Source organism: Pelmatolapia mariae, linkage group LG10_11, assembly GCF_036321145.2.
Source record: "Pelmatolapia mariae isolate MD_Pm_ZW linkage group LG10_11, Pm_UMD_F_2, whole genome shotgun sequence".
Lineage (NCBI taxonomy): Eukaryota > Metazoa > Chordata > Actinopteri > Cichliformes > Cichlidae > Pelmatolapia > Pelmatolapia mariae.
Window position 1 is genome coordinate 52,273,354 of NC_086236.1, and position 21,371 is coordinate 52,294,724.

At 42.6% G+C, this 21,371-nt stretch overlaps 1 protein-coding gene across 30 annotated transcripts in view; it reads left to right on the forward strand.

Annotated features, from left to right (window-relative positions):
- Window positions 1-21,371, forward strand: part of rims2a (regulating synaptic membrane exocytosis 2a) — a 151,950-nt gene that overhangs the window by 72,657 nt on the left and 57,922 nt on the right. For 20 of the 30 annotated variants that reach the window (XM_063485107.1, XM_063485104.1, XM_063485118.1 and 17 more), the window contains 8 exons: window positions 5,019-5,965; window positions 13,325-13,536; window positions 14,805-14,924; window positions 16,379-16,478; window positions 16,605-16,728; window positions 18,925-18,971; window positions 19,257-19,369; window positions 20,335-20,382. In XM_063485107.1, the coding sequence (XP_063341177.1) occupies window positions 5,019-5,965; window positions 13,325-13,536; window positions 14,805-14,924; window positions 16,379-16,478; window positions 16,605-16,728; window positions 18,925-18,971; window positions 19,257-19,369; window positions 20,335-20,382 (1,711 nt within the window). Of the gene's footprint in view, window positions 1-4,168; window positions 4,197-5,018; window positions 5,966-13,020; window positions 13,089-13,324; window positions 13,537-14,804; window positions 14,925-16,378; window positions 16,479-16,604; window positions 16,729-18,924; window positions 18,972-19,256; window positions 19,370-20,334; window positions 20,383-21,371 lie in introns of those variants that run through there. The other 10 variants (XM_063485120.1, XM_063485134.1, XM_063485130.1 and 7 more) reach the window with 4 other exon arrangements.

The following is a 21,371-nucleotide window of genomic DNA, read 5'->3' on the forward strand; positions in this document are numbered from 1 at the left end:
AGCTCAGCACAGGACAACAGCAGTAACAAAGGCTGCTGTTATTCCCACAGCAGGAGCGTATAGAAGCCCTGGCCTCTATTCCCATAACGTAGCACGCACAAAGTGCACGTGCCTCCCTGTTGTTGGCCCGTTAGGTTGATTCACTGCTCATCAATCTGCTCTGGCATCACGCAAACGCGGATAAATCTTGCACTATAAGGGGACGTGATAGGAGGCCTTTACGTTGCCGTGCGTGACTCAATCGTTGCTGCAGCCAGACTTCTGTGCAACTTGGCAAGCATCATAATCCCACGGTGTCACATCCTGCCTCTTCATGCTTGAGCCTGACAAACATGATGCTTTAATGCGGCGCGTATACCAGATGCAATGTCCGACTGCAGGACACGGTTACTGTAATTTGGCATCTGCGTACTTTTGCTCCACCTAATTCCACATTCCTTGTCGATACCTCCTCTCCCATTTCGCCCCTCCTTTCTTCATCTCTGTCTGAGTCACTAAGGATGGAATACAAATCCAAGATCAGCAGAGTGTGTCATGCCAGCACTCAGGTGTATGCAGAGAGAGGCTGTTGAAGCAGCAGAGAATATTGCACAGTGCAAAACATAGCCCTGCGTCACCACTCTGTTGTGTATATATTGAAGGTTGCTTCAGCACAAACAGCAGCAGCAGCAGAGTCATGATGCGGACGCTGATAGAGTGCAACGGGCTTACTGGCTTGCTTGCGAGCTGCCACAGACATTTCTGTGTTTGGACAGGAGGGACATACAAGGCTAAACGGGAGCAGAGGATTGTGATGCTTGTGTCAAGTTGTGTTAGACCTCATCAAAGAGCTGTTTGTTAATGTATGTTGTGCGAACTGTGTGCAGCTGCTATGAGTATGTGTGTGTGTTTTCTGGGTGTAGCGTTTTAAGACAGTCTCGGAGAGGACGTTGGCCTGAAGCCCCAAAGAGATCCTGAGAGCATTCCTTAAGCAGTCGGCTCAAAAAACACACACGCGGTCGCAAACACACACCTCAGTGATTACAGAGTGGCTATAAAGAGAGATTTCTCACAAACACACACACTCCCCCGCCTTCCTCAGCTCCATGTCACGCCGCCTGTCCCCCCTAATTTCTGCTGCTGCTTCACTTTGAATTTGTGAATGAAGTGCAGCTCGGTTAGTGTCCAGAAAACAGCTCATGAATAATGTACCAACCCTCGTGTGTTTTTCCTCCATCTTTGAATCATGATACTGGTGATAGAAGGTATTTGTTTTGATGTGAAACATAAAGAAGTCACTCCTGTGAGCTGGCAGCATCACAGAGACTCGAGCGGCCAGTTTTTCTTCCTCTAGGTCGTTCTTATTTGGCGAAGGTATGTGATCAGTGCCTGCTTTGCAACAGTGGCCCTGAGAGGTTTGTTTTTTTTCTAATTTCTGTTGTGTTTTATGGTTTTTCTCAAGTTGTGTTTGACCTCTCAGGGCCACCGTACATGCTTGTCTGTTTGGCTGTTAGTCAGCAAGATAATGCAAACACTGCTATTTTAAGATTCTCTGTGGAGAGGAGAGGCAAAGGAAGTACCAATTAAGTTTTAGTGTGGCTCCAGACATTTTTCTTTAACTTGGTGCATTAAGTTACCAACCTACCAGTATGGGCTCAAAATGTGGTCATAAATATTTTGTACTTGTAAATCAGTTTTATGCTTGTAAATCAGGATTTGTATGTGTAAAAAGAATTTGTGTGTGTGTAAAAAAGATTTGTATGTGTAAAAAAGATTTGTATGTGTAAAAAGAATTTGTGTGTGCGTAAAAAAGATTTGTATGTGTAAAAAAGATTTGTGTGTGTGTAAAAAAGATTTGTGTGTGGACTTAGCCAAAAAACCCCTGCAAGTTACAAGTACGCATTTTGACCCTATTTTTCTTCCTTTCATCTGATTGGTCAATGTCATGTCAATCACAAATGTAACAATCCAATCAGAGAACAGATGGGTTTGCCTGTCGGAGGGGCGCTTTTTTTGAACTGCAGGTCTTTGAAGGGAATAAATGCCCTTTTACATGCCAACCCAGCGTTTCCCTTCATCACCACGAAGGAAAACAGTCTGTGGTCGTCCGAGTTTGGTGATTTTTGTGTCACAGGTCTACGTGTTTAATACGGGGACTTCCACAGCCTTTTCAACAGCGCTGCGGACCGCGGGAGGGGGGGGGCAGTGTTTTGGAAATGACAGTCTTCATTACGAATTAGCATACAGGTTTTTATTGAACATTTGAAGAACTAGCAAAAAAACCCAGAAACTCTTGTAGAGGACATAAAGTCAGAGATAGAAACGACAAGGAGCAGGTGCATCTAGTACAGGTAGAGCTGCTGCAAAAACCCACAGAGCCCAGCAGCCAGCGCAACAAATTCTGGATCCTTAGCTTTTAGTTAGCATTAGCAGCACATCCTGCTTCCGATGTGAAAGGACTTTTATGTTGCGCACTGTGACTCACAGCAATGGTCCCGGGTCAGCCCTGACTTTGTGTTAAACTAATCCTAAAGTAATAATGGTATTTCTAACCACTGACATACCACAACTTTATCCTTTCAACAGCTGCTGAAAGTTAGCGGACCTAGCTGCTATCGGATATTTATATAGAGATCCGCCAGCTTCAAACTGTATTACCCTTCAAGGACCTGCAGTTCAAAAAAGTGCCCCTCCGACAGGCAAACCCATCTGTTCTGTGATTGGATTGTTACATTTGTGATTGACATGACATTGACCAATCAGATGAAAAGAAGAAAAATAGGGTCAAAATCCGTACTTGTAACTTGCAGGGGTTTTTTGGCTAAGTCCACACACAAATCTTTTTTACGCACACACAAATCTTTTTTACACATACAAATCTTTTTTACGCACACACAAATCTTTTTTACACATACAAATCTTTTTTACGCACACACAAATTCTTTTTACACATACAAATCTTTTTTACGCACACACAAATCTTTTTTACACATACAAATCTTTTTTACGCACACACAAATTCTTTTTACACATACAAATCTTTTTTACGCACACAAATCTTTTTTACACACATTCTTTTTACACATACAAATCTTTTTTACGCACGCACAAATTCTTTTTACACATACAAATCTTTTTTACGCACACACAAATCTTTTTTACACATACAAATCTTTTTTACGCACACACAAATCTTTTTTACACATACAAATCTTTTTTACGCACACACAAATCTTTTTTACACATACAAATCTTTTTTACACACACAAATCTTTTTTACACATACAAATCTTTTTTACACACATTCTTTTTACACATACAAATCTTTTTTACGCACGCACAAATTCTTTTTACACATACAAATCCTGATTTACAAGTACAAAAAGTAAAAAAGTCTGTGTTTGTTAAGTTTTTAAGTGTTTGTGATTTTTTTTAAATGCAGACAGTTATTAAAGATGGCATTAATATCTTTTGTGTCTCAGAAACTGAGAACATTAAAAAACAAACAAAGTCTCAGCAGCTTTCACCAGCTATAATGCTTCCTTTACGTCTAGTGTAAAGACCAAAAATCACAGGCAGATTGCAAACTTGCCACGTACACACACCCACACACGACCCTGAAATGGATGCATGGAGTATTTATTCTTTTTGCTGCAAAAACAACACTGACATCCTCACCTTATAATGTCGTTATGAACAGCTAACTGTTGCCTAAGCATCATTAATGGCATAACATTAGCATTCATAGGCAGTCATGTTTGTATGCTGCATGTAAATATGTTAAAATGCTCTTTTTGACCTGTTCTTGTTATTTTGTCCCTTTTGCAATTAAGTAAAATTTGCTTTTTATGTGCCAGCGTTGCTGGGAAGCACATTTTGTGCTGCACTATTGCTCAGCTTCTGCCCCTCTCTAAGAGCCCATATTTTAACTGTACAGCAGTTCATGAACTGTACGCAACGCTCGTTCATCATGCTGTCTCTCCCCAGAGCTAGCACTTGACTTTAGTGAGATTATTCAGTGTACAACATAGAAATTCAACACGGGGACCACAAAAAGCATCTTTGCCCACATGTCCCTCACCGCAATGTTTATATCTTTTGTACTGCACATCCATTTTAGCTTTGACTAACCTGAACGGTCTGTGATCCAACAGGGAAGGGCCAGCCTTCCTTCAGTGAATCAGCCAATCACATGTGAGGAGTCCCTACCTTGGCTGGTGAGCAAAGCTGGCAGCGGTGATTTATGAGTCCTTTTGAAATTTATGGAAAGTTGTCACGTACAAAATTAAGGGGATGCTTCACAGAGCTTTTTCCTTACCAAAATGTCATTATTACTTTGGAGGAAAAGTGGGAGAAATGTAGGAGAAAAGTGGCTTATGAATAATTGATTCTGAACAAAAGAATAAATGCATTAATGCACAGTTAGCCCCCTCCATCCTTTTCATCCACTTCCTGGATGGTTTCCTTCCAACCAGACAACAATAAAACGATTGACGCCTAATTTTTAGAAATATGAAGCTGCTGATCGTAATCAGGGCGTACTTTCTAACATTTCAACATTTCCAGCTTTTAATTGTGTTCTTTTTTTATCAATACCAGAACATAGAGATATTTTTATTGTCTCCCTACAACCCCTTCATGTGCACTGTAATGTGCACAAAAACACAGCCGGTAGATCACTGAATCATTTATCAGTGCACTACTCTCAGCACACGTTTAGCATATGTGTTGAGAACACATATTGTAAAATGACTTGAATTGTATATTTTGTGTCCTCTTGCCTCTTGATGGAACTGGTGCTACATCCTGCTGTTTAGTTTAGTCTTCTCTCTCTCTCTCTGTGTGACAGAAACAGTGCAGGCTTTCATTAGCTTTTCACAAGGACTGGGACCTGTGCAGTGCAGACCAAAGTAAAGTAAAGCTACAGGATGCAAACAGCTTTCAGCCCAAAAAGACATCATATAATTAGAACGAGAGAAAATCTTGTCTACAGTTGACCAGCTAATAATTTCTTTTGTTCCTCTCCTTCTGATCTGCAGGAAACGAAGCCCGTCTGCATCCAGGGATCCAAACCAAAAATACGACCAAAGGGAGGGGGGCGATCACTCACAGTATGCCCCGACGGACGGCGGCATGCCTAGATCACCGTCTGACTATGGGGAGGGGGACCCTCGGCGGGCTCCGCGGGGCCCACACATGTACTCAGACATGGATGCAGCGCGAATGGGCTATCGGGACCGTCGAGGTCCCGGTCGCTGGCACTCACAGGAATACCCACTCGACCAGGAGCTAGATGGACCGCCCAGTGAGTATGACCTCCAGCGGCAGCGCCAGGAAGAGTTCCAGGCACGCTATCGCAGCGATCCCAACCTGGCACGCTACCCTGTTAAGCCGCAGCCCTACGAGGAGCAGATGAGGATGCACGCTGAAGTGGGCCGGCTAAGGCACGAGCGTCGCCACAGCGACGTCTCCCTGGCCTACACGGAGCAAGATGAGCCCAGCCCCATCCGGCTGTCGCGTCAGCTTCTCACTGAGCGCCGGCCGCCTATGGTGGGACAGCGCTCCTACTCCGTTGACCGGTCCTCACCAGGGCCAATGGGTCCTGGCCTCGGAGGCCACAGAGGAAACCACAGCCCCCCAACGCCACACCGTAGTCCCGTTCTGGGTGACCGGTCGGGGGACCTGCGAAGAGGAGACCTGGGGGTAGGTGGGGATATGATGAGGAGGCCGCAGCACCACTTGGACCCCAGTTCAGCTGTCCGCAAGACCAAGAGGGAGAAAATGGAGAGCATGTTGAGGAACGACTCTCTTAGCTCAGACCAGTCGGAGTCGGTGCGTCCGCCGCCCCCCAAGCCCCACAAAACCAAAAAGGGAGGGAAGATGAGGCAGGTGTCACTGAGCAGCTCGGAGGAGGAGCTGGCCACCACGCCGGAGTACACCAGCTGTGAGGATGTGGAGATAGAGAGTGAGTCAGTTAGTGAAAAAGGTAGGAGCCAGCACACCACGAGCCTCACTCTGTCTGCTCTCTCTCTGTTTCTTGTTCTCTGTATCGAAAGGTTTTTACAGCATACAAATACACACATATCAGTGCTGTTATTGTGAAGTCTTAAAGGCGTTCTGCTTTACTGTTATTGAGCAGTCACTGAACTGTAATTCAATCATTGCTGCTGTCTTCAAGTGATGTTGATTATGCAGATGTATATATTGTATAACTTTCAGATTCCCCAGTCTGCAGTGTGTACGTGTGCTCTGTGTATGTGTGTCTGTTTATAAATGTATTTTTTTATCTTTAAGGCTCATCATTTTCACTCTGAAAAATCTTTAAAGATGTTTCTGTTTATACAGATTTTTCAATAAAGATAACATTCTCGTAAAACATTAAACAATCTAAATGCAGAAAATTTCTTCTTAAAATGCTCCATAACCAGAAATAAGTGCTCTTAGGTTTTGTATTATTTTTTGGGGGGGAGGGGTTGAACATCTTAAAAGTGGCTGTCTTTACTGCCATTTCATTCATCTTCAAACAAGAAAACAAACCAGCCATTGCACACGTGCAATAAAAGCCTATAAAAACTGAAAATGATGAGCCTTATTTTTTGTGCGGAGAACTGCGGTGTTTTCTGTTTGTCGTTAATGAATCTCCTCTAACAGCTCTTGGTGCCTTCGAGGAGGAGGCCTGTGGGCTCACAGGCCAGCCAGACATGCTTCAGTGTGGATGGGTGGTTTATGTGTGCGGCTGTGAGTTGGAAACTGATGTAGCACCGCTGATCTTAAGGCTCTCTGCTTTCGCCGCTGTTACGGCACTATTTGCCAGGTCCTGCCACAGCTGTTTGACAGTGTTCTTTAATGGACAGCGTTACGTAATGGACAGGCAGGAGGAGAAAGCGAGATGTTTTGGGAGTTGTGGCTGTAAACCGAAACAAAGGGAGCTGACTTTAGAATGTAGAAATGTGTTCCTGCAGCAAATTGTATCTGCGCTGTTAGCCTTGACTTTACAGCTCGCAGAAAGCGGTGCTGCCTTGCTGGTATTGCGAAGGAGTTCAGTTTAGCAAAAAAATTGAAAAATAGCTCTGTTGGTTTTTATTTATTTATTTATTTCTTAAATCAAGGACTGCTTAAACTTTAAAATAATAATGTGGATCCCTGACTGAAGTGGTTTTCTTGCCGTCTGCTGTGACTGGCCTGTTGGCATCTCACATTTCTTCAAGTATATATATATTTTTAAAAAAACATCCCACCAAGCAAGCACACACTGACTGAGAGAAATGCCACTTTGCATAGAATCAACATCAGAGGCAGTCGTCAGCTTCTCCCTGCTCCTCCTGGTTGACAGTTGTTGTAATTGCGAATTGATTTTTTTCTTTTTTCTTTTTTTTTAACTTTTCCTGGGCTGTAAAATCAGGAAAGAGGGAGGAGGAGGAGGAGGAGTGTTAGGGGTTAGACTATAGAAAGGACAAAAGTACAGTGGCACAGCTCGCCTTTGTCGCTGAATGGTAGATGAAATGTTTAATGCACAGGAGAGCAGTGGAATTTGGTTGGCCTGCTCTGTTATGTAACTGTTCTCCACTAAGGCGAGCAGCTGAGCACCCGGCGCTACATTATTGATGTGGGAGTTTCCAGATTTACAGGTAGCCGTGGAGCAAAAATAGGGAGAAGGCAGGTTGTTTAGAGGGTCAGAGTTTCTGTTGTTTCTGTGTGCGTCTGTCTGCCTGCCTCCTCCGCGGGTCACGCTGCGTAGGAGAAAAAAACATAGGGAAGAGTTGAACTGTTGACCTGGATAAGTATAGCTTCCTATGCTAGGTACAGAACATACTCAGACAGCTGATTATGTGGAGCTTTATTTAGTTTTAATTGGCAGTTTCATTAATTATTTTCATCTATGACATAACTAAGGCTGCTGTGATTCGGTGCATGCAGGGAGTCTGATAAATGGGTCAGCAAATTGTACTGAACCATTTATTTTAAAATAGTGTGTACGTGTTTGCGTAGTAAGTTTAATTATGCAATAATTAGAAAGTGGACTCAAAGCTAACGCCACCCCCGATGTGCACATGTGACCCTCAAATATTTTTCAGCTGGGTCAGATCAAGCAGGTGTTTTTAATGCTCCTAAAAAAGGAGCGAGAGAAGAAATATTCCTTCTTGCTTTGTTTTAAAAAAAGAAGCATACAGAAGGAGTTTGATTATTTACCAGAGTGAAAACAGTGAAAAGTGAAGAAAAAAAAAACAGCATCAGAAATCTGCCAACAATACGAAGAGCAGTGGTTGTAATTGCACGTGAGACAAACGAGGGCGGAAAGCAACTTTTTCACCATATGTTCCCGTCAGCATCTTGGGGGTTTGTGCATTCAGCTTGACTGGACAACGAGATTGGTGTGTAACAGCAGGCTAAGCAGCGTGCATCCCACACTCTCCAGTTTCTGGTACCTAGAAGGGGGAGAGGAGGAATCTGTAAAGAAGGAGGATGAGGGGGGCTGGGGGTTGTGAGAATAAGAGTAGTTGAAGGGGACGAGTTAGACTGGAAGAGAAAGGGTGTGCCAGCTGTAATGGGCCTGGTTTGTGTCTGTGAACGCAGGAGACTGATTTATTGCGATGGTCCTCTCCCTGTGTTTTCCTCTTTATTGATTCCCCTGACATGCAGTCTCATAATAGTGCCCAGCACACAGAAAAGGAGAGGATGGCTGGCTAACTGCAGCAGACAGGTGGACATTGTGTAGTGACAACCTAAGTTACATCCTCATTAATGGCCTTTGGGATCAGCTTTTGCAGCTCGGTAACCCTGCTGGGTTTGTAGTGTTTGGCCTCATGCTAGATCAGAGAAAGATTGTCTTATTAATCCATCCTTTCTCTACCTGAAAGGCATTGTTTTTGGGCATATTAAAGAGGGTTAGTTTAGGGTTAGATTAATAGAATAGATACTGATGTTTTGAGCTCACCAGTAGCTTAACATGATACTGTTTCACCATGGTGGCTATGTTTAAACATAGACATTGTTTCGACCTGCCTCTTTTCTGCTCTCACCTCTTGAATTGTAGTAAAAACAGCATCAATAATTAATGATCCAATTAATAGTTTACACTGGTTTTTATTGAGCCGTCAAAGTGATGGAGAGCCTGCTGGTGGTGAACTCCGCCACTGCCTGCGCGCTGCCTTCGACCTGAATCAGCACTTTGCGGGGCCTCGGAGTCGGAGCGAAACGGCAGGGCCGGGCGCAGACTGCTGATACTCACAATTTATGGCCGTGATGAGTTTCCTGCTTGCTGAAAAATCAGACAGTGCCTTAAAGGGGCAATGGTGCCCATTTGTGGCATGCCACTGTTAATGAAGCTTCAGGGAAAGTAAGGAGAGAAGGCTGGGTGTGTCTCGGTGCTCACTCAAATTCTTTTTTTAAAACATTAAGAGTGGGCTGGGGAGGGGCCTGAAGATGGAGGCGTGCCACAAGAAGAAGAACACACATAGATGGAGGTTGAACTGTAAATGATGGAAGCTTGAGATGAGCCACGTAGTGTCTATATTCATTCAGTCTATAGCTCCACATCAAACACACTACACTCTCATTGGAGAGCAAAGTGTGCTCTGGTGTTACGCTGCTGACAGAAGAGCAGCTGAAAGGCAAAGGAGGTAATTACTATTGTCAGCTGTTGGCGAGAGGGCCACGGAGGTTAAAGCCTATCTGGGGACATCCATAATAGTTTATCACAGCACATTACTACATACACTAAGCAGTTACAGTGCTTCTTTAGAATGATGGATGGATAGTAATACAAAGGGTGTTGTTTGGCCTAAACTGACCTTGCAGCTTGGTCACAACAAAATTGCAAGTTGGAAAATGTTATTGAAGATCTTTTTTTTTACTATATTAAAGGGGGAATATTATGATCTTATTTCGTCTTATCGTTTCTTCTTGGACTCTTCCAGTGTAGCTTTGTATGATTCACAGTCCAAACTAATCCTTATTTGTCATATACTGGACTAGATTGTGGTCTTTCTGAAACAAATCATTTAAGTTCCTTCACCTTTAAGTGAATTTTCTTCTGATTCACAAAAAGAATAATAAATAAAAATTAAAAAGTCTTCTCCCACTGATATCATATAGAACCAAGAGTGCAAAAAAAAAAAATCAGTGTTTACAGCAGTTTGACACTTGAGATTTTGGCTAATATTGATTGCTTATACATACTGACACTACACTGACTTTGTTATTTGAAACTTCATTTGCAACCAAGATAAAATATGGATAAGATAGGACATAAGATACATTGTGTTTTATTATTGAAAAATATTGAAAAAGAAAGCTAGGAAGCTAAAAATTAATTTGAAGCCAGAAACAGACCTTCTGTTTAAGAGCCACAGTTCTGCAAGCATGTCTCTTTAAGAGAAGCAGATTTTCTTTTAAAGGTTAGAGCCTGAGAGATTTATCAGTGAGCCTGTATTATCGGCCGGTAGTAGTTATTTGCTAAGTGGCATTGGCGTTTATGCCGATAAATGAAAATTTAAAAAGTTTAAAAAAAAATGGGAGAAACACCTTCAGTGATGTTATAAGTACCAGAGCGCACTCTGCAACTTACCAGTTGGCCACCTATGTTTGGAAACACAACAGCCAGCTGATCCGAGCAGAGTCAGGCAGAGCCTGTATGAGTGCATAAACAACAGGAGATAGCAAATGTTATGGAAGGCTGTTTATCCTTTGTGTGTCTTAATGGAAAAAAAACCATTTCCGATCCATCGGAATATTAAATTTCAAAATCTCCAAATAATTCTGTACACATCTGTTAAGAAAGTACTGAACCCCATATTACCCCAGTGCAATGAGGGATTATTTAAGACATTTCTGGCTATGTGTATTCACAGTGACCCTGTCTTTATGCAAATAACGTCTTCCGTGCAGGTTCTTTTTTGTCCTATGCTGAAAATTCTTTCTCTTTACCCCTGTCCAGTCCAGCCTCCCACCACCTCCTCAGCCTCCACATCTAGAAGCATATGCAGTCTATTTTTATGCCTTTCCATCAGAGTTCCCTGATTTCCCTGAGATTGTCCTCTATAGATCCATTAGGTTCTACAGCTCTTTGCAGGGGAAGTGAAGTGTGGCGAATGTGATGTATGTGGCCCATGGGTTAAACAAGTCGAGTGTTTTCAGATGACCTCACTTGTGACTGCAGCCCTGAGGTCCGCTATTGACTTTGTACATCTGTGCAAACACACAAGTCTACAACAGCATGTTTGCTGCCAAGAACACGTTGTGTTTCTGTATTATTTAAATGGCCCATTCTTCGGTAAATGTTTTAATAAGAGCAACTTTATTTCCCCTTTGTAAAATGAATTGACATCGTAGCTGAATATCATTTAAATGAATTATGCACTGTAATGGGATGCTAAAATGATGTTACTGACTGAAGTCCTGGACAGAGAAGAGCAGGATTTGACTCTTAACTTGTGCCTGTCTTCACCTCCACACTGCTCTCCCCTGAGAATCTCAGCACTACCTTTGGATTCAATATTTTTTGCTCTTTTTAATTAGCTTTAAATGTTAAGCTTCTTAATCAAATTGAAAGTGCTCATCTCACTGCTCTGTACATCCACACTGGAGAACAGGACAAACCCTGCAGAATCACAAAGTTGCTTCTGGAGATAGATGGATAGTTTTGATCGGTTCACATTTGTCTCATTAGAAGTCTTCCCTTTATAACTGATTATTGTCCTGAAGGCACGACAAGAGTAGAGAAATGCCCCAGAATCCTTCATCCTGCGATCGTCATCTTAGCCACTTGCCTGCCTTTCTCAAGGCCATGTATCCGTCGATGCAACGGCAGAAGTTGTAATCAGAGCCTCATCTTTAAAAGCTCTCCCCGGTGCACTTTAGATCGAGGTCAGTTAAGGTTGTGTGGCATTGCAATCTGAATCCCCAGTTAAACACATTAGAGGTCTGCCCTGCTCCCTCCTATAGATGCAGCTTCTTTAGGATAAGATAGCAGTGTGCTGACTTTGTTTCAACAAAACGGAATCTGGCCCGAATGTTTCTGAAGATTGCTGTCTGAAAAAAATCAGAGGAATGTAACGTGGAACATGTGTTTTGATTGAAAGCAAAGTTTGCCTTAACTATATTTGAAGAAATGAAGAAAGGTCTATTTCTTCACCTGCTCGGGAGGGGCAGCTAATCTGAGGAAGGCTGACTAAAAGGGAGGAGGATGGGAGATAAAAATGCTTGTGTGACATGTTTCATGAACTGAGGGGACAAAGCAGGATTATTTTGAACTGTGAATCATGCAGAGCTACCTATTAGCCAAAGTATTGTAAAGAAAACAAAACTTTGCTCTGTGGCCTATATGTCCCCTTAGTGATGCTCTTTTCTCTTTATAATCATACTAAACATATTTATTTATTTCAAATGGGCCGTTTATCCTTGCCCCGCCCATTCCTTGTCTATTATCGCACTTGATTTGCTCTGACAAGCGAGATGTTTAAGAACATTAATGACTGGATTAAAACAATAAAGCAGAAGAAAAATTCCCTTTCCTACCAAGCAGTTTCAACATGATAAATCAAAGCTCGGTATGGAATGCTGCGCTGAAGTTAGCTGAAGCTGCAAAAGTCCCAGATGAGGTCAAATTAGGTGCTGATTCTGTCTGTTGTCTGAATGTTGTCATTTTGTTTATCAGAGGTTCCTAATGTGCTGTTGGAACACATCTAATACCTTTAAAGGATTTGAAGCTTCAGATTGTGCTTTTGACTTCAGCCATGGCTTGTGTCTTGTTTAGTTTCCTTAACTGTATAGTGCTGAGCTCAATCCATCTGCGTCTTTTCCTTCTCTGCAGGGATTTTAGGAGCGGTTATCTCTCTTGCTGAATTATGGGAGCATGTGAGCACTCGTTTGCGTGTGTGTGTGTGTGTGTGTTGGAACGTGAATGTTTGGATGTCTTATTTCGAGCTCTCTGTGTCTCTGTGTGGGTGTGTGCGCGCGTTAATGTCTGTACTTTGTGGCGTCCTCACTTGTCCCTCTCGATGTCCTCTCTCGTGTGTATATGCCCTCCCTCCCACCTTACAGGAGATTTGGATGGCCATTGGTGGGACCATGCGTCATGGCATAGCAGTGAGGCTTCCCCAATGTCTTTGGTGAGACATGTGGAGCCCTGCGTTGACCCTCCCTCCCTACCACCCGCCCCCTTAACCCCACCTCTCTCTCTCACTCTCTCTCTCTCCTTCCCTCTCTTTCTGTCTCTCTCTCTCCTCTCCCCCGTCCCCTGTCCTCCCGGAGTCTTTTTGTCATTTCATGTTTCCTTTGTTTTATTTACACCTTTGCATGTTGTTTTTTCTGTTTTTTCTTTCTGTTTTTTATCCCACACCTGTAGGGGACAGTCAAAGGGGAAAAAGAAAAACTATTGAGCAGGCATTTATGTCCGAGGCGACACACACCTTATCTGAGAGGCAAAAGAAAATGGTGCGCTTTGGGGGACACTCATTTGAAGAGGACTTGGCATGGTGTGAACCGCAGGTTAAAGACTCGGGAGTTGATACGTGCAGTAGCACTACGCTAAACGAGGAGCATAGCCATAGTGAGAAGGTACTGAGACAATCTAGCCTGCTTTTTTTTTTCTTTTTTTTTGTTATGATTATTATTTATGACCTTACCCATCCAGTCTTTGTTTGCTCTCTGTTACCAAGTGTAAATAGGTGAGATGTCTGTTTTATGGATTTTATTTAACGTTGTATAAATTGATTTCTCTTGCGATTTTTAAAAAATTTATTTATTGTTTTTGGTTCGGTTACTTTTGGCTCCACCTCGGTGTTGCCTTAAAAATAAAAGTCATTTGGGGACACCCTCTTTGCTTGCTACTTGTACTTGCTGTATTGCTCCCCAAATAGAAACTACACCTCTTTACAGTAGCTGTAAAAGACTTGGGCATTGACACACAACCTCTCTGTTTGTCATGGCACTCAGGAATGTGGGTCTCTCCTAGTTGCATGCTCGTTTTTTTTCCTCCGTATGTTGTGTTCTTGCTCTGCAGCGGTCCTGTTTAGTGTAGTAGGAACACCCTTACTCGGGCCCGTCCCCTCTCACTCTGCTGCCCTACCCCACAGCACCCAGTCCAGACAGATCCTGTCCCCTCTGCCCAATTTTCCACTCACTTCTATAGAAAAAAAAAGACACAAACACACACACAAACAGGGAAGATTGGATTTGTTTTGCACCAAAAAAACATTTGTTTTTCTTTTTTCCCTTCCACTGCCGCGTCTGTGATATCACCCTGTGTCTCATAGCTTTATTCTGTGCTGTCTGTTTTTCATCCTTCTCTAATGTGGCACCCTAGGATCTACTTCATCTGTATCACGTCTTACCCCCTCCCACTTTTTTTTTCACTATCTGCTTTTCCCCTCACTACTCCACTTGATGGTGGCTGTGTGTTTGTGCGTAGCAAAGCACCAGAGTCACACTCTGGTCTTCCTGCTCCCGTTTGAAGAGCTGGTTTTAGGAGGAGTGTTGGGGCTGCTTGCTTTACTCTGCATGGGGCGCTGCATGAAGCTTAACTCCACCCTCACACCGGCAGGTTCACACAAACTCTGTGAGACAGTTAATGAGCTGTGTGTTATTTGGAGAAATTTCAAATTTTCCTTTGAACGCTTTTGGCCTAACAGATAAAACTGCATCACCTGGAGTTTAAATTACTGAGCTATCCAAGTTTGTGTGAACATTCTTCCGCCAAGTGAACAAATAAAGTGCTCCCTTCATGCCCTCCTTTCACTTTTTTGTTGTCTGCTTTGGTCTGAAGTGATCGAACTGAAATGGATGACTTGTTAAACAAAAGGTGTGTTGTTGCTCTGACCTTGTAGCACCCAGTGACGTGGCAGCCATCCAAAGATGGGGATCGCCTAATAGGGCGCATTTTGCTCAACAAGCGCATGAAAGATGGAAGTGTGCCCCGAGACTCAGGTGCTCTGCTCGGTCTGAAGGTGAGCTTGCAGCCTGTGTGGGCGTCATTTGCACTACACACACTCATGTTGAACTGCCATTAGAATATCCTGTTAAAATATGCATATTTAGCACAGTGACTTTAACATTTTACCCAGTAGGGTTCAGTCAAAAGGATCAGTGTTAGATGCGGCATTTAGGTGGAAGGTTAAAAATCTTGTGCCTTTTTTTTTTTAGGTTTCTTCACGGCTTTCTGTTGTTACATCATACAGTAGTACGACTCACTATTAATAGCCATTATATTCCTGATGAATATTAATAAGTGTTGTTTGATACTGGGCTCTCTAATCTTCTGAACTCATTCATACTGAGCTACTTCAGTGAACAGAATTCAGCTGCTCGGAGGAAACAAGTCGGAGCAGAACCTCCCAGTATTGTCCCTGCAGTCATTCCCTGTTTGTGCATTATACAGTACCATCACGTTCTAATGTAAATTTACATTCTTTGCTCTCTGTGTGTCTTTTTCTTATAGTTTTAGTGCTGCCTGCTTCTTATTGATCAAATTCTTTATTGAATGCTAAGTCAGTTTCCCTTTCAGTGTCTCCATATATTCAAAAAGCATATACTTATTTTTATATAGATAGATATAGTTTTGTTTTATCCTTCACTGTTGTGTAATTCTGTAGGTGGTGCGTACCCTTAAAAAAATAAGAGAGCGGCCAAATGTCCACAGGAGCATGGCAGCAGCCGCTGGAGAAAGAAGCGAGAGCGGCAAGATGGGGAAAAAAATCATTACTGATTAAATGAGCCTCCTGAAATGGCATGTTTGTGTCTGCTCAGTGCTTCTGTGCATTTCTGTCCGCTCAGCAGCAGCCACCCAGCTCCACAATCCAGCCAGTCAGTGCATCAGTCAGGTTGCCAGCCTCGCCCTCACTGCCCATCTCTTTCTCTCTCTTATGCGCTCTTCATCTGCAAGCCTTCCTCTCTCTATCTCCTGCCTGTTACATAAAGCCATTTCATTTAGCAGACTTCCCTAAGCTCCTTTGTATGTTGGCATTCAGCTGCCATTAAGAGGGGATTTTTATTTGTATGATGCCAGTGTAAGCCGAGGAGAGTGGAGTACAGCAGCTCAGGACTGTACAGTACAGCTCTAGCCCACGGCCTTGCACTGTTACAGAACCACGGTACAGCACCGGAGTGTTTCCACGGGGAACAAAGCACAGTCCTGGACAGTTTCTGAAAAGATTTAGATTTAGACTTTTAGCATTGATGTTCTCCCTTCCAGTGTATTTCTTGTAGTTTCAAACCTCATAGGCAAAAACTGAAGCCATGACATCAACAGAATGCTTTGAGAAAATAAATCCATGTTTTTCTATGAGCTGCAGGGCTTGCGTGCTAATGCGGTGCATTAAATCTACAGTTATTATGACATAGCTCGACTTTTGTTTCACAAATGCATTTTAGTACTGGCACAGTCACCTCTCTGTTTCTACAGGTGGTGGGAGGCAAGATGACAGAATCTGGTAGACTTTGTGCTTTCATCACTAAAGTGAGGAAAGGAAGTCTAGCAGACACTGTTGGACACCTCAGACCAGGTATTGAAACACACATGCACACATTTATGAAGAAATTAAACTGGCAAAATTCAGCTGTGACGACAGTGTGAGCAGAAAGGATTAAGATCTTCCACGTGATGCTGAGCATCTCTGGTGTTTTTGCAGGAGATCAGGTGTTGGAGTGGAACGGGAAGCTTTTACAAGGAGCCACATTTAAAGAAGTTTACAATATCATACTAGAATCCAAGCCGGAGCCGCAGGTGGAGCTGGTGGTCTCGCGGCCTATAGGGTGAGATCTCGCAACCAGTGTCACACATGCAGACACACACTGTTCTTCACGACACAACTTTGGATTTTGGTGTTAATAAGCAACAGGATGCTCTCGCTCACACTAACCAAGGTGTTAGGCATGGGTGAGAATTTGTGCTGCAATTGTGTTACTTTTCCATACAACACAATAAGCATACTGAAGCAGACGAGTTCACTAGATGTGTTAAAATTGTGATTTGAAAATGTAATTTTTAATTAAGCGAAGCCAGGACTAGGATCTGTCAAGGGCATTGACCTTTTCCCCACTATGTTCTTGTGCTGGGATAGTTTGTGACCCCCAGAAAAGGAATTGTGTGTTTAATGATAAAACTAAATATGGTGCAGGACGATAATTCAGACCAAGGAGAGGCACTGTAAGAAAAATAACTCTTTTTTGATACATACTCAGAACAGGGTGAGGTCTCAGTGATGGGAGAAGCAATTATCTGGTTCAGGGGTGTCAAACATATGGCCTGGGGGTCAAAGACTCCCTTCCAGCCCACTGGATGGCCTTGGTAAACGTGAAGGAAGGAATAGATTCTGTACTTTTAAGTTTTGCAGCTTTTTCTAGTGACAGAGACCTCCTCCATGGTCATTCACACTACACCAAAATGTACTAAGTAATAAATAACAAAAAATATCCTGAACCTTTCCCTATCTCCAATACAAGCTTCTGTGTTTTATAGTGGGTCCAAAGTTAAAAAAAAATCAATTTCCTTCAGCAACATTTCTTTATCATGTGGAAAAACGAAGATTTACTGTTGAAGTTCTTTTTTCTTCTATTAAGATGTCTAAACATTTCCATGTGTGGCTAAACTACTTTACGCTGACAGAAGGGGAGTTTTTACTGGTCTGGCCCACTTAAGCTCAAACTGGGCTGTATGTGGCTCACGATGTAAAATGAGTTTGACGTCCCTGCTCTAGATGAATCCTGACATCTCAGATCAAGAGTGGGATTCATCTAGAGAGGGGCCACTTTATTACACATACCTCCACTGCATATACCTGGAATCTGTGTCTAACAGCCAGTCAGATGAGGTGCAGAGTATACCTTCTGCTCCTGTTGTGCTGTGTGTGGAAATGCATGCTTCAAGTATTTCTTTAAAAACAAAGGAAAGAATGGGACACACAGACAGCTCTGAGACACACAATTCACATTTATAGATGAATTTTGACAGACATTTCAGTATTTTCTGAAACAGACGTGATATGAAAAATATTTGTGATGTTGGAGAGCTCTGTGTGTGTGGCTGAGGACGCACAAACAGACTTTGCAGTACTCTCTGCAGTTATTATTATGGGAAAATCTGTGTGAAATGTAAAGCATAAAGTTTAGGCTATATTAACTTTATATTAAGTGTATAAACAAACCTACTTGTATGAGCATTCATTCTCCCCCTTCGACCAATGCAGAATTTGCAGGACTCTGTAGGATATGTTGCTACTCTAACCTTAGTGACTCATATAGTTTCATTTAAATACTTTCAGTATTTTGTCTTCCTAAACTAAATGCAAAATGCCAGCTACAACAATAAAAGACTTGTCCCTGCTTCACTCTCACGTTGGTGCAAACCATGCATAAATCTGGACTTTAGTATTAGTCAGTATTTCAAAGAATCACACTTTAGATTGTGCCAACATCTCTTACCTATTTGATTTGATTTCGCTGTAAAACTATTACAGTGCCAACATCTGTAGGTTTATTCGTGCCACATAGCTGCCTCTATGACTCAGAGTAGCTTCATATTTTTGGAATGTGGAGACTTGAAAAGGGGAATCTGAAGGGAACATAGCTCAGAATGTGTTTGCGAAGGAGCTGTGCTGAGCTGTTTATTCAGCATCTGTTCCTCCCTCCCTCTGGTTCCGGCTCTGCCATTTCTGGCCTCATAAGGCTCCAAAGAATGCCGGCCGGCAAAAAACATGAAAGCCCGTCACATCGTTTATCCTCTCCACTCCGATTGTTTTTGAAAAACAGAGGCACCTTTGCTTTGTCGGTTCCTAGGTCTGACCTGCTTTGTGCCATTGAGGGAGCCGTTGGGTGAATGAAGACTAATGTGGTGCTTACGGTCATTAAAGCGCAGTGCATTCGGTATTAGCTTAAATTGATCCGCTCCATCCCCCTCCTTCTCTCCTGCTTCTCACACTCTTTCACTTTCTTTTTTGCTTTTTTTTTCAGAGATATTCCAAGGATACCAGACAGCACACACTCACAACTGGAATCAAGTGAGTTCTGTCAACATTTTTTCCGTGGGTTTGACAGTGTGCCGTTTGATCCTATTAATCATCCCAGAAACACCAAGTGAAGGAAATGTCTGTTTGGCGCAGATTGCGTTTGTCACCCTGCCTTTTTATCTTCCCCCACATGGCAAGATTTTTGTGCTCTTTTTGTGTTTCCTTTCTTTGTATGTCCTTGCTACAATCTCCAGTTTTCTCCCTGTGCGGCGCAAAAACTACAAACAGCAAACAGATAGGGTGGATTATCTGACTGTGTCGTCTGTGCCCTGCCAGGTTCGAGTTCTTTCGAGTCTCAGAAGATGGACCGTCCTTCCATCTCTGTCACTTCTCCTATGAGTCCCAGCATGCTGAGGGACGCCCCCCAGTACCTGTCAGGACAGCTCTCAGTAAGTGAGCTCAACTCCACATATGGGCTACATGTAAAAGCCGGGAAGAGGATTGGATTGTTAGAGAGGATTTAATTGCTTTTGAGATCATAGATGAGCTAGAAAGTATAATTTTCCCATTGCAGATTCATTATGCAACCAATTTTTTTCTTTTTTTTAGTTTAAATCTTAATTCAAACCCTTCTTAAACATTGTTGTCAGACTCAGCAACCTCACTCAGCCTGTTCAGCTGGCCCTTCACCAAGCCAGCACAGGACTGTAGATCAGATTACGTTGTGTGTTGTTCATTATCCAGTATAAAAACCCTCCTGGGGTAAATTTGGTAAAAAGGCTGCATTAAAACGAGATAAATCAAATCTTAAATTTAGGATTCAAGAATGTGCTTTTCCTGCTCTTTCAATATTTATGAGAGCCCCGTAGAGTATTTGGTCACCACTAAAACATACCCTATACTGTATAGCGCAGCCTTTTCATCCACTCACTGCTTAAAGTTCTGGATTTTCATGAGAGGGCCGACCTTGAAGTTCGCAGTGGACTAATCACTAAAACAGTTCAGCTCACTGGATAAACCTTGCAAGACCTTGATGAGTAATTCTACACAGTAAGGAGCTGTCTGTATCAAGCATCGTCTGTGGATAACAATCGGGTTTAACGTCACCGTGACGCAAGCTTTGAGGCGGAGGAGAAAAAGGTCTAAAAGACAAAAAGATCTAATTGTGAGCCGATGATAATTTTCTCCGAGGACCTATGCAGAACAGGGCAGAGCAGCTCAGGGATGAGTAATCTTTGAGAAAGCAGAAATAAAAAAATACAAAACCTGCTGGCTTAAATCTTTCATCTAAATGACAAATTTCTGTTGTTGTGTTTTGGGTGTATTGTGAGTTTTTGTGTTTTGTGGTTTTGGTTTTATTGCATTTTCTTTTCTTCCTTTTTTTTCTTTTGCTGTTTAATTTATGCTTATCCAGAGCCAAAGCCTTAGTAGAAGAACACCGCCTTTTGCCCCTAGGGTCCAGGTAATGGGCCCTGTGTGAAGGGCACAAACTCTGTTTGTTTTTTTTTTGCTCATTGACTGTTGACTGGCCTTTTTTTCTGTTTCCATACTTTGGAAAATGCATTCCTGGGGAAATGGCAGCTTTGAGTTTCCCTCTTAGTGCAGTGCATTGTGTCATTTTCTTTGATTTGATTTCTTGGTATCATTCTTATGATTAGAGTTCTTATAGCTCATTGTAACCCATACACATCATTATCCCCAAGTAGTGCATGCTCGACTAATCGGAGCTTATTTTAAGAGACGCTCTTGCATTGCCTGATGTCTTTGGACTGACTTCAGTGATTGACCTAATTGAAACAGTAGTTTAGTATTGTGTCTAGGGCAATGCTGGTCGGTGTCTCTGTCAGTCTTTCTAGGACAAAGATCTCTGTTTTTCTTTTTTCTCCTGCTTCAGTGTGACATGAACCCAGGCCTCGATAACTCTAACCCTACACGCATACACAGAAGGGCTCCCCCATGTGCGAGTTGAAGTGATGCTAATTAGCAGATCTGAGCTGATGGCTGTGTGGTTTCATGTTGCAGTGAAAAGATACTGAGTTCACCATCCTCTTTGGAAAGCCAAAGCCAAAACTGCATTTCCCCCGTTACAGATACCAGATTTAACGAATAAGCAAATTGTACCTCCCAAATAATAACTCCAAACAGAGCGAAGCCTGGAAGGCTTCTCTTTGCTACAAGCTGCCTGCTTTAATATCACTCTGTCTTTTCTGTGGTTTCTGTTTTATGGTCATTATTGATTTAGATAGCCTGAGGGTTAATATTCCTGTGTTAAACCTTAGATGTTTATCTCACTGTTGTGTTGTTTTGCTTAAGAGAGATCTAAGCATCATATCCTATGTGTCGGTAATATTGTTGGTGTGTGTAACAGAGCATGCAGAGGAAAGGGTGCACTGCGTGTTTTCCAGATCAAACATATGAATCGTTTAGGTTTATGTGTGTGTCTACATTAAT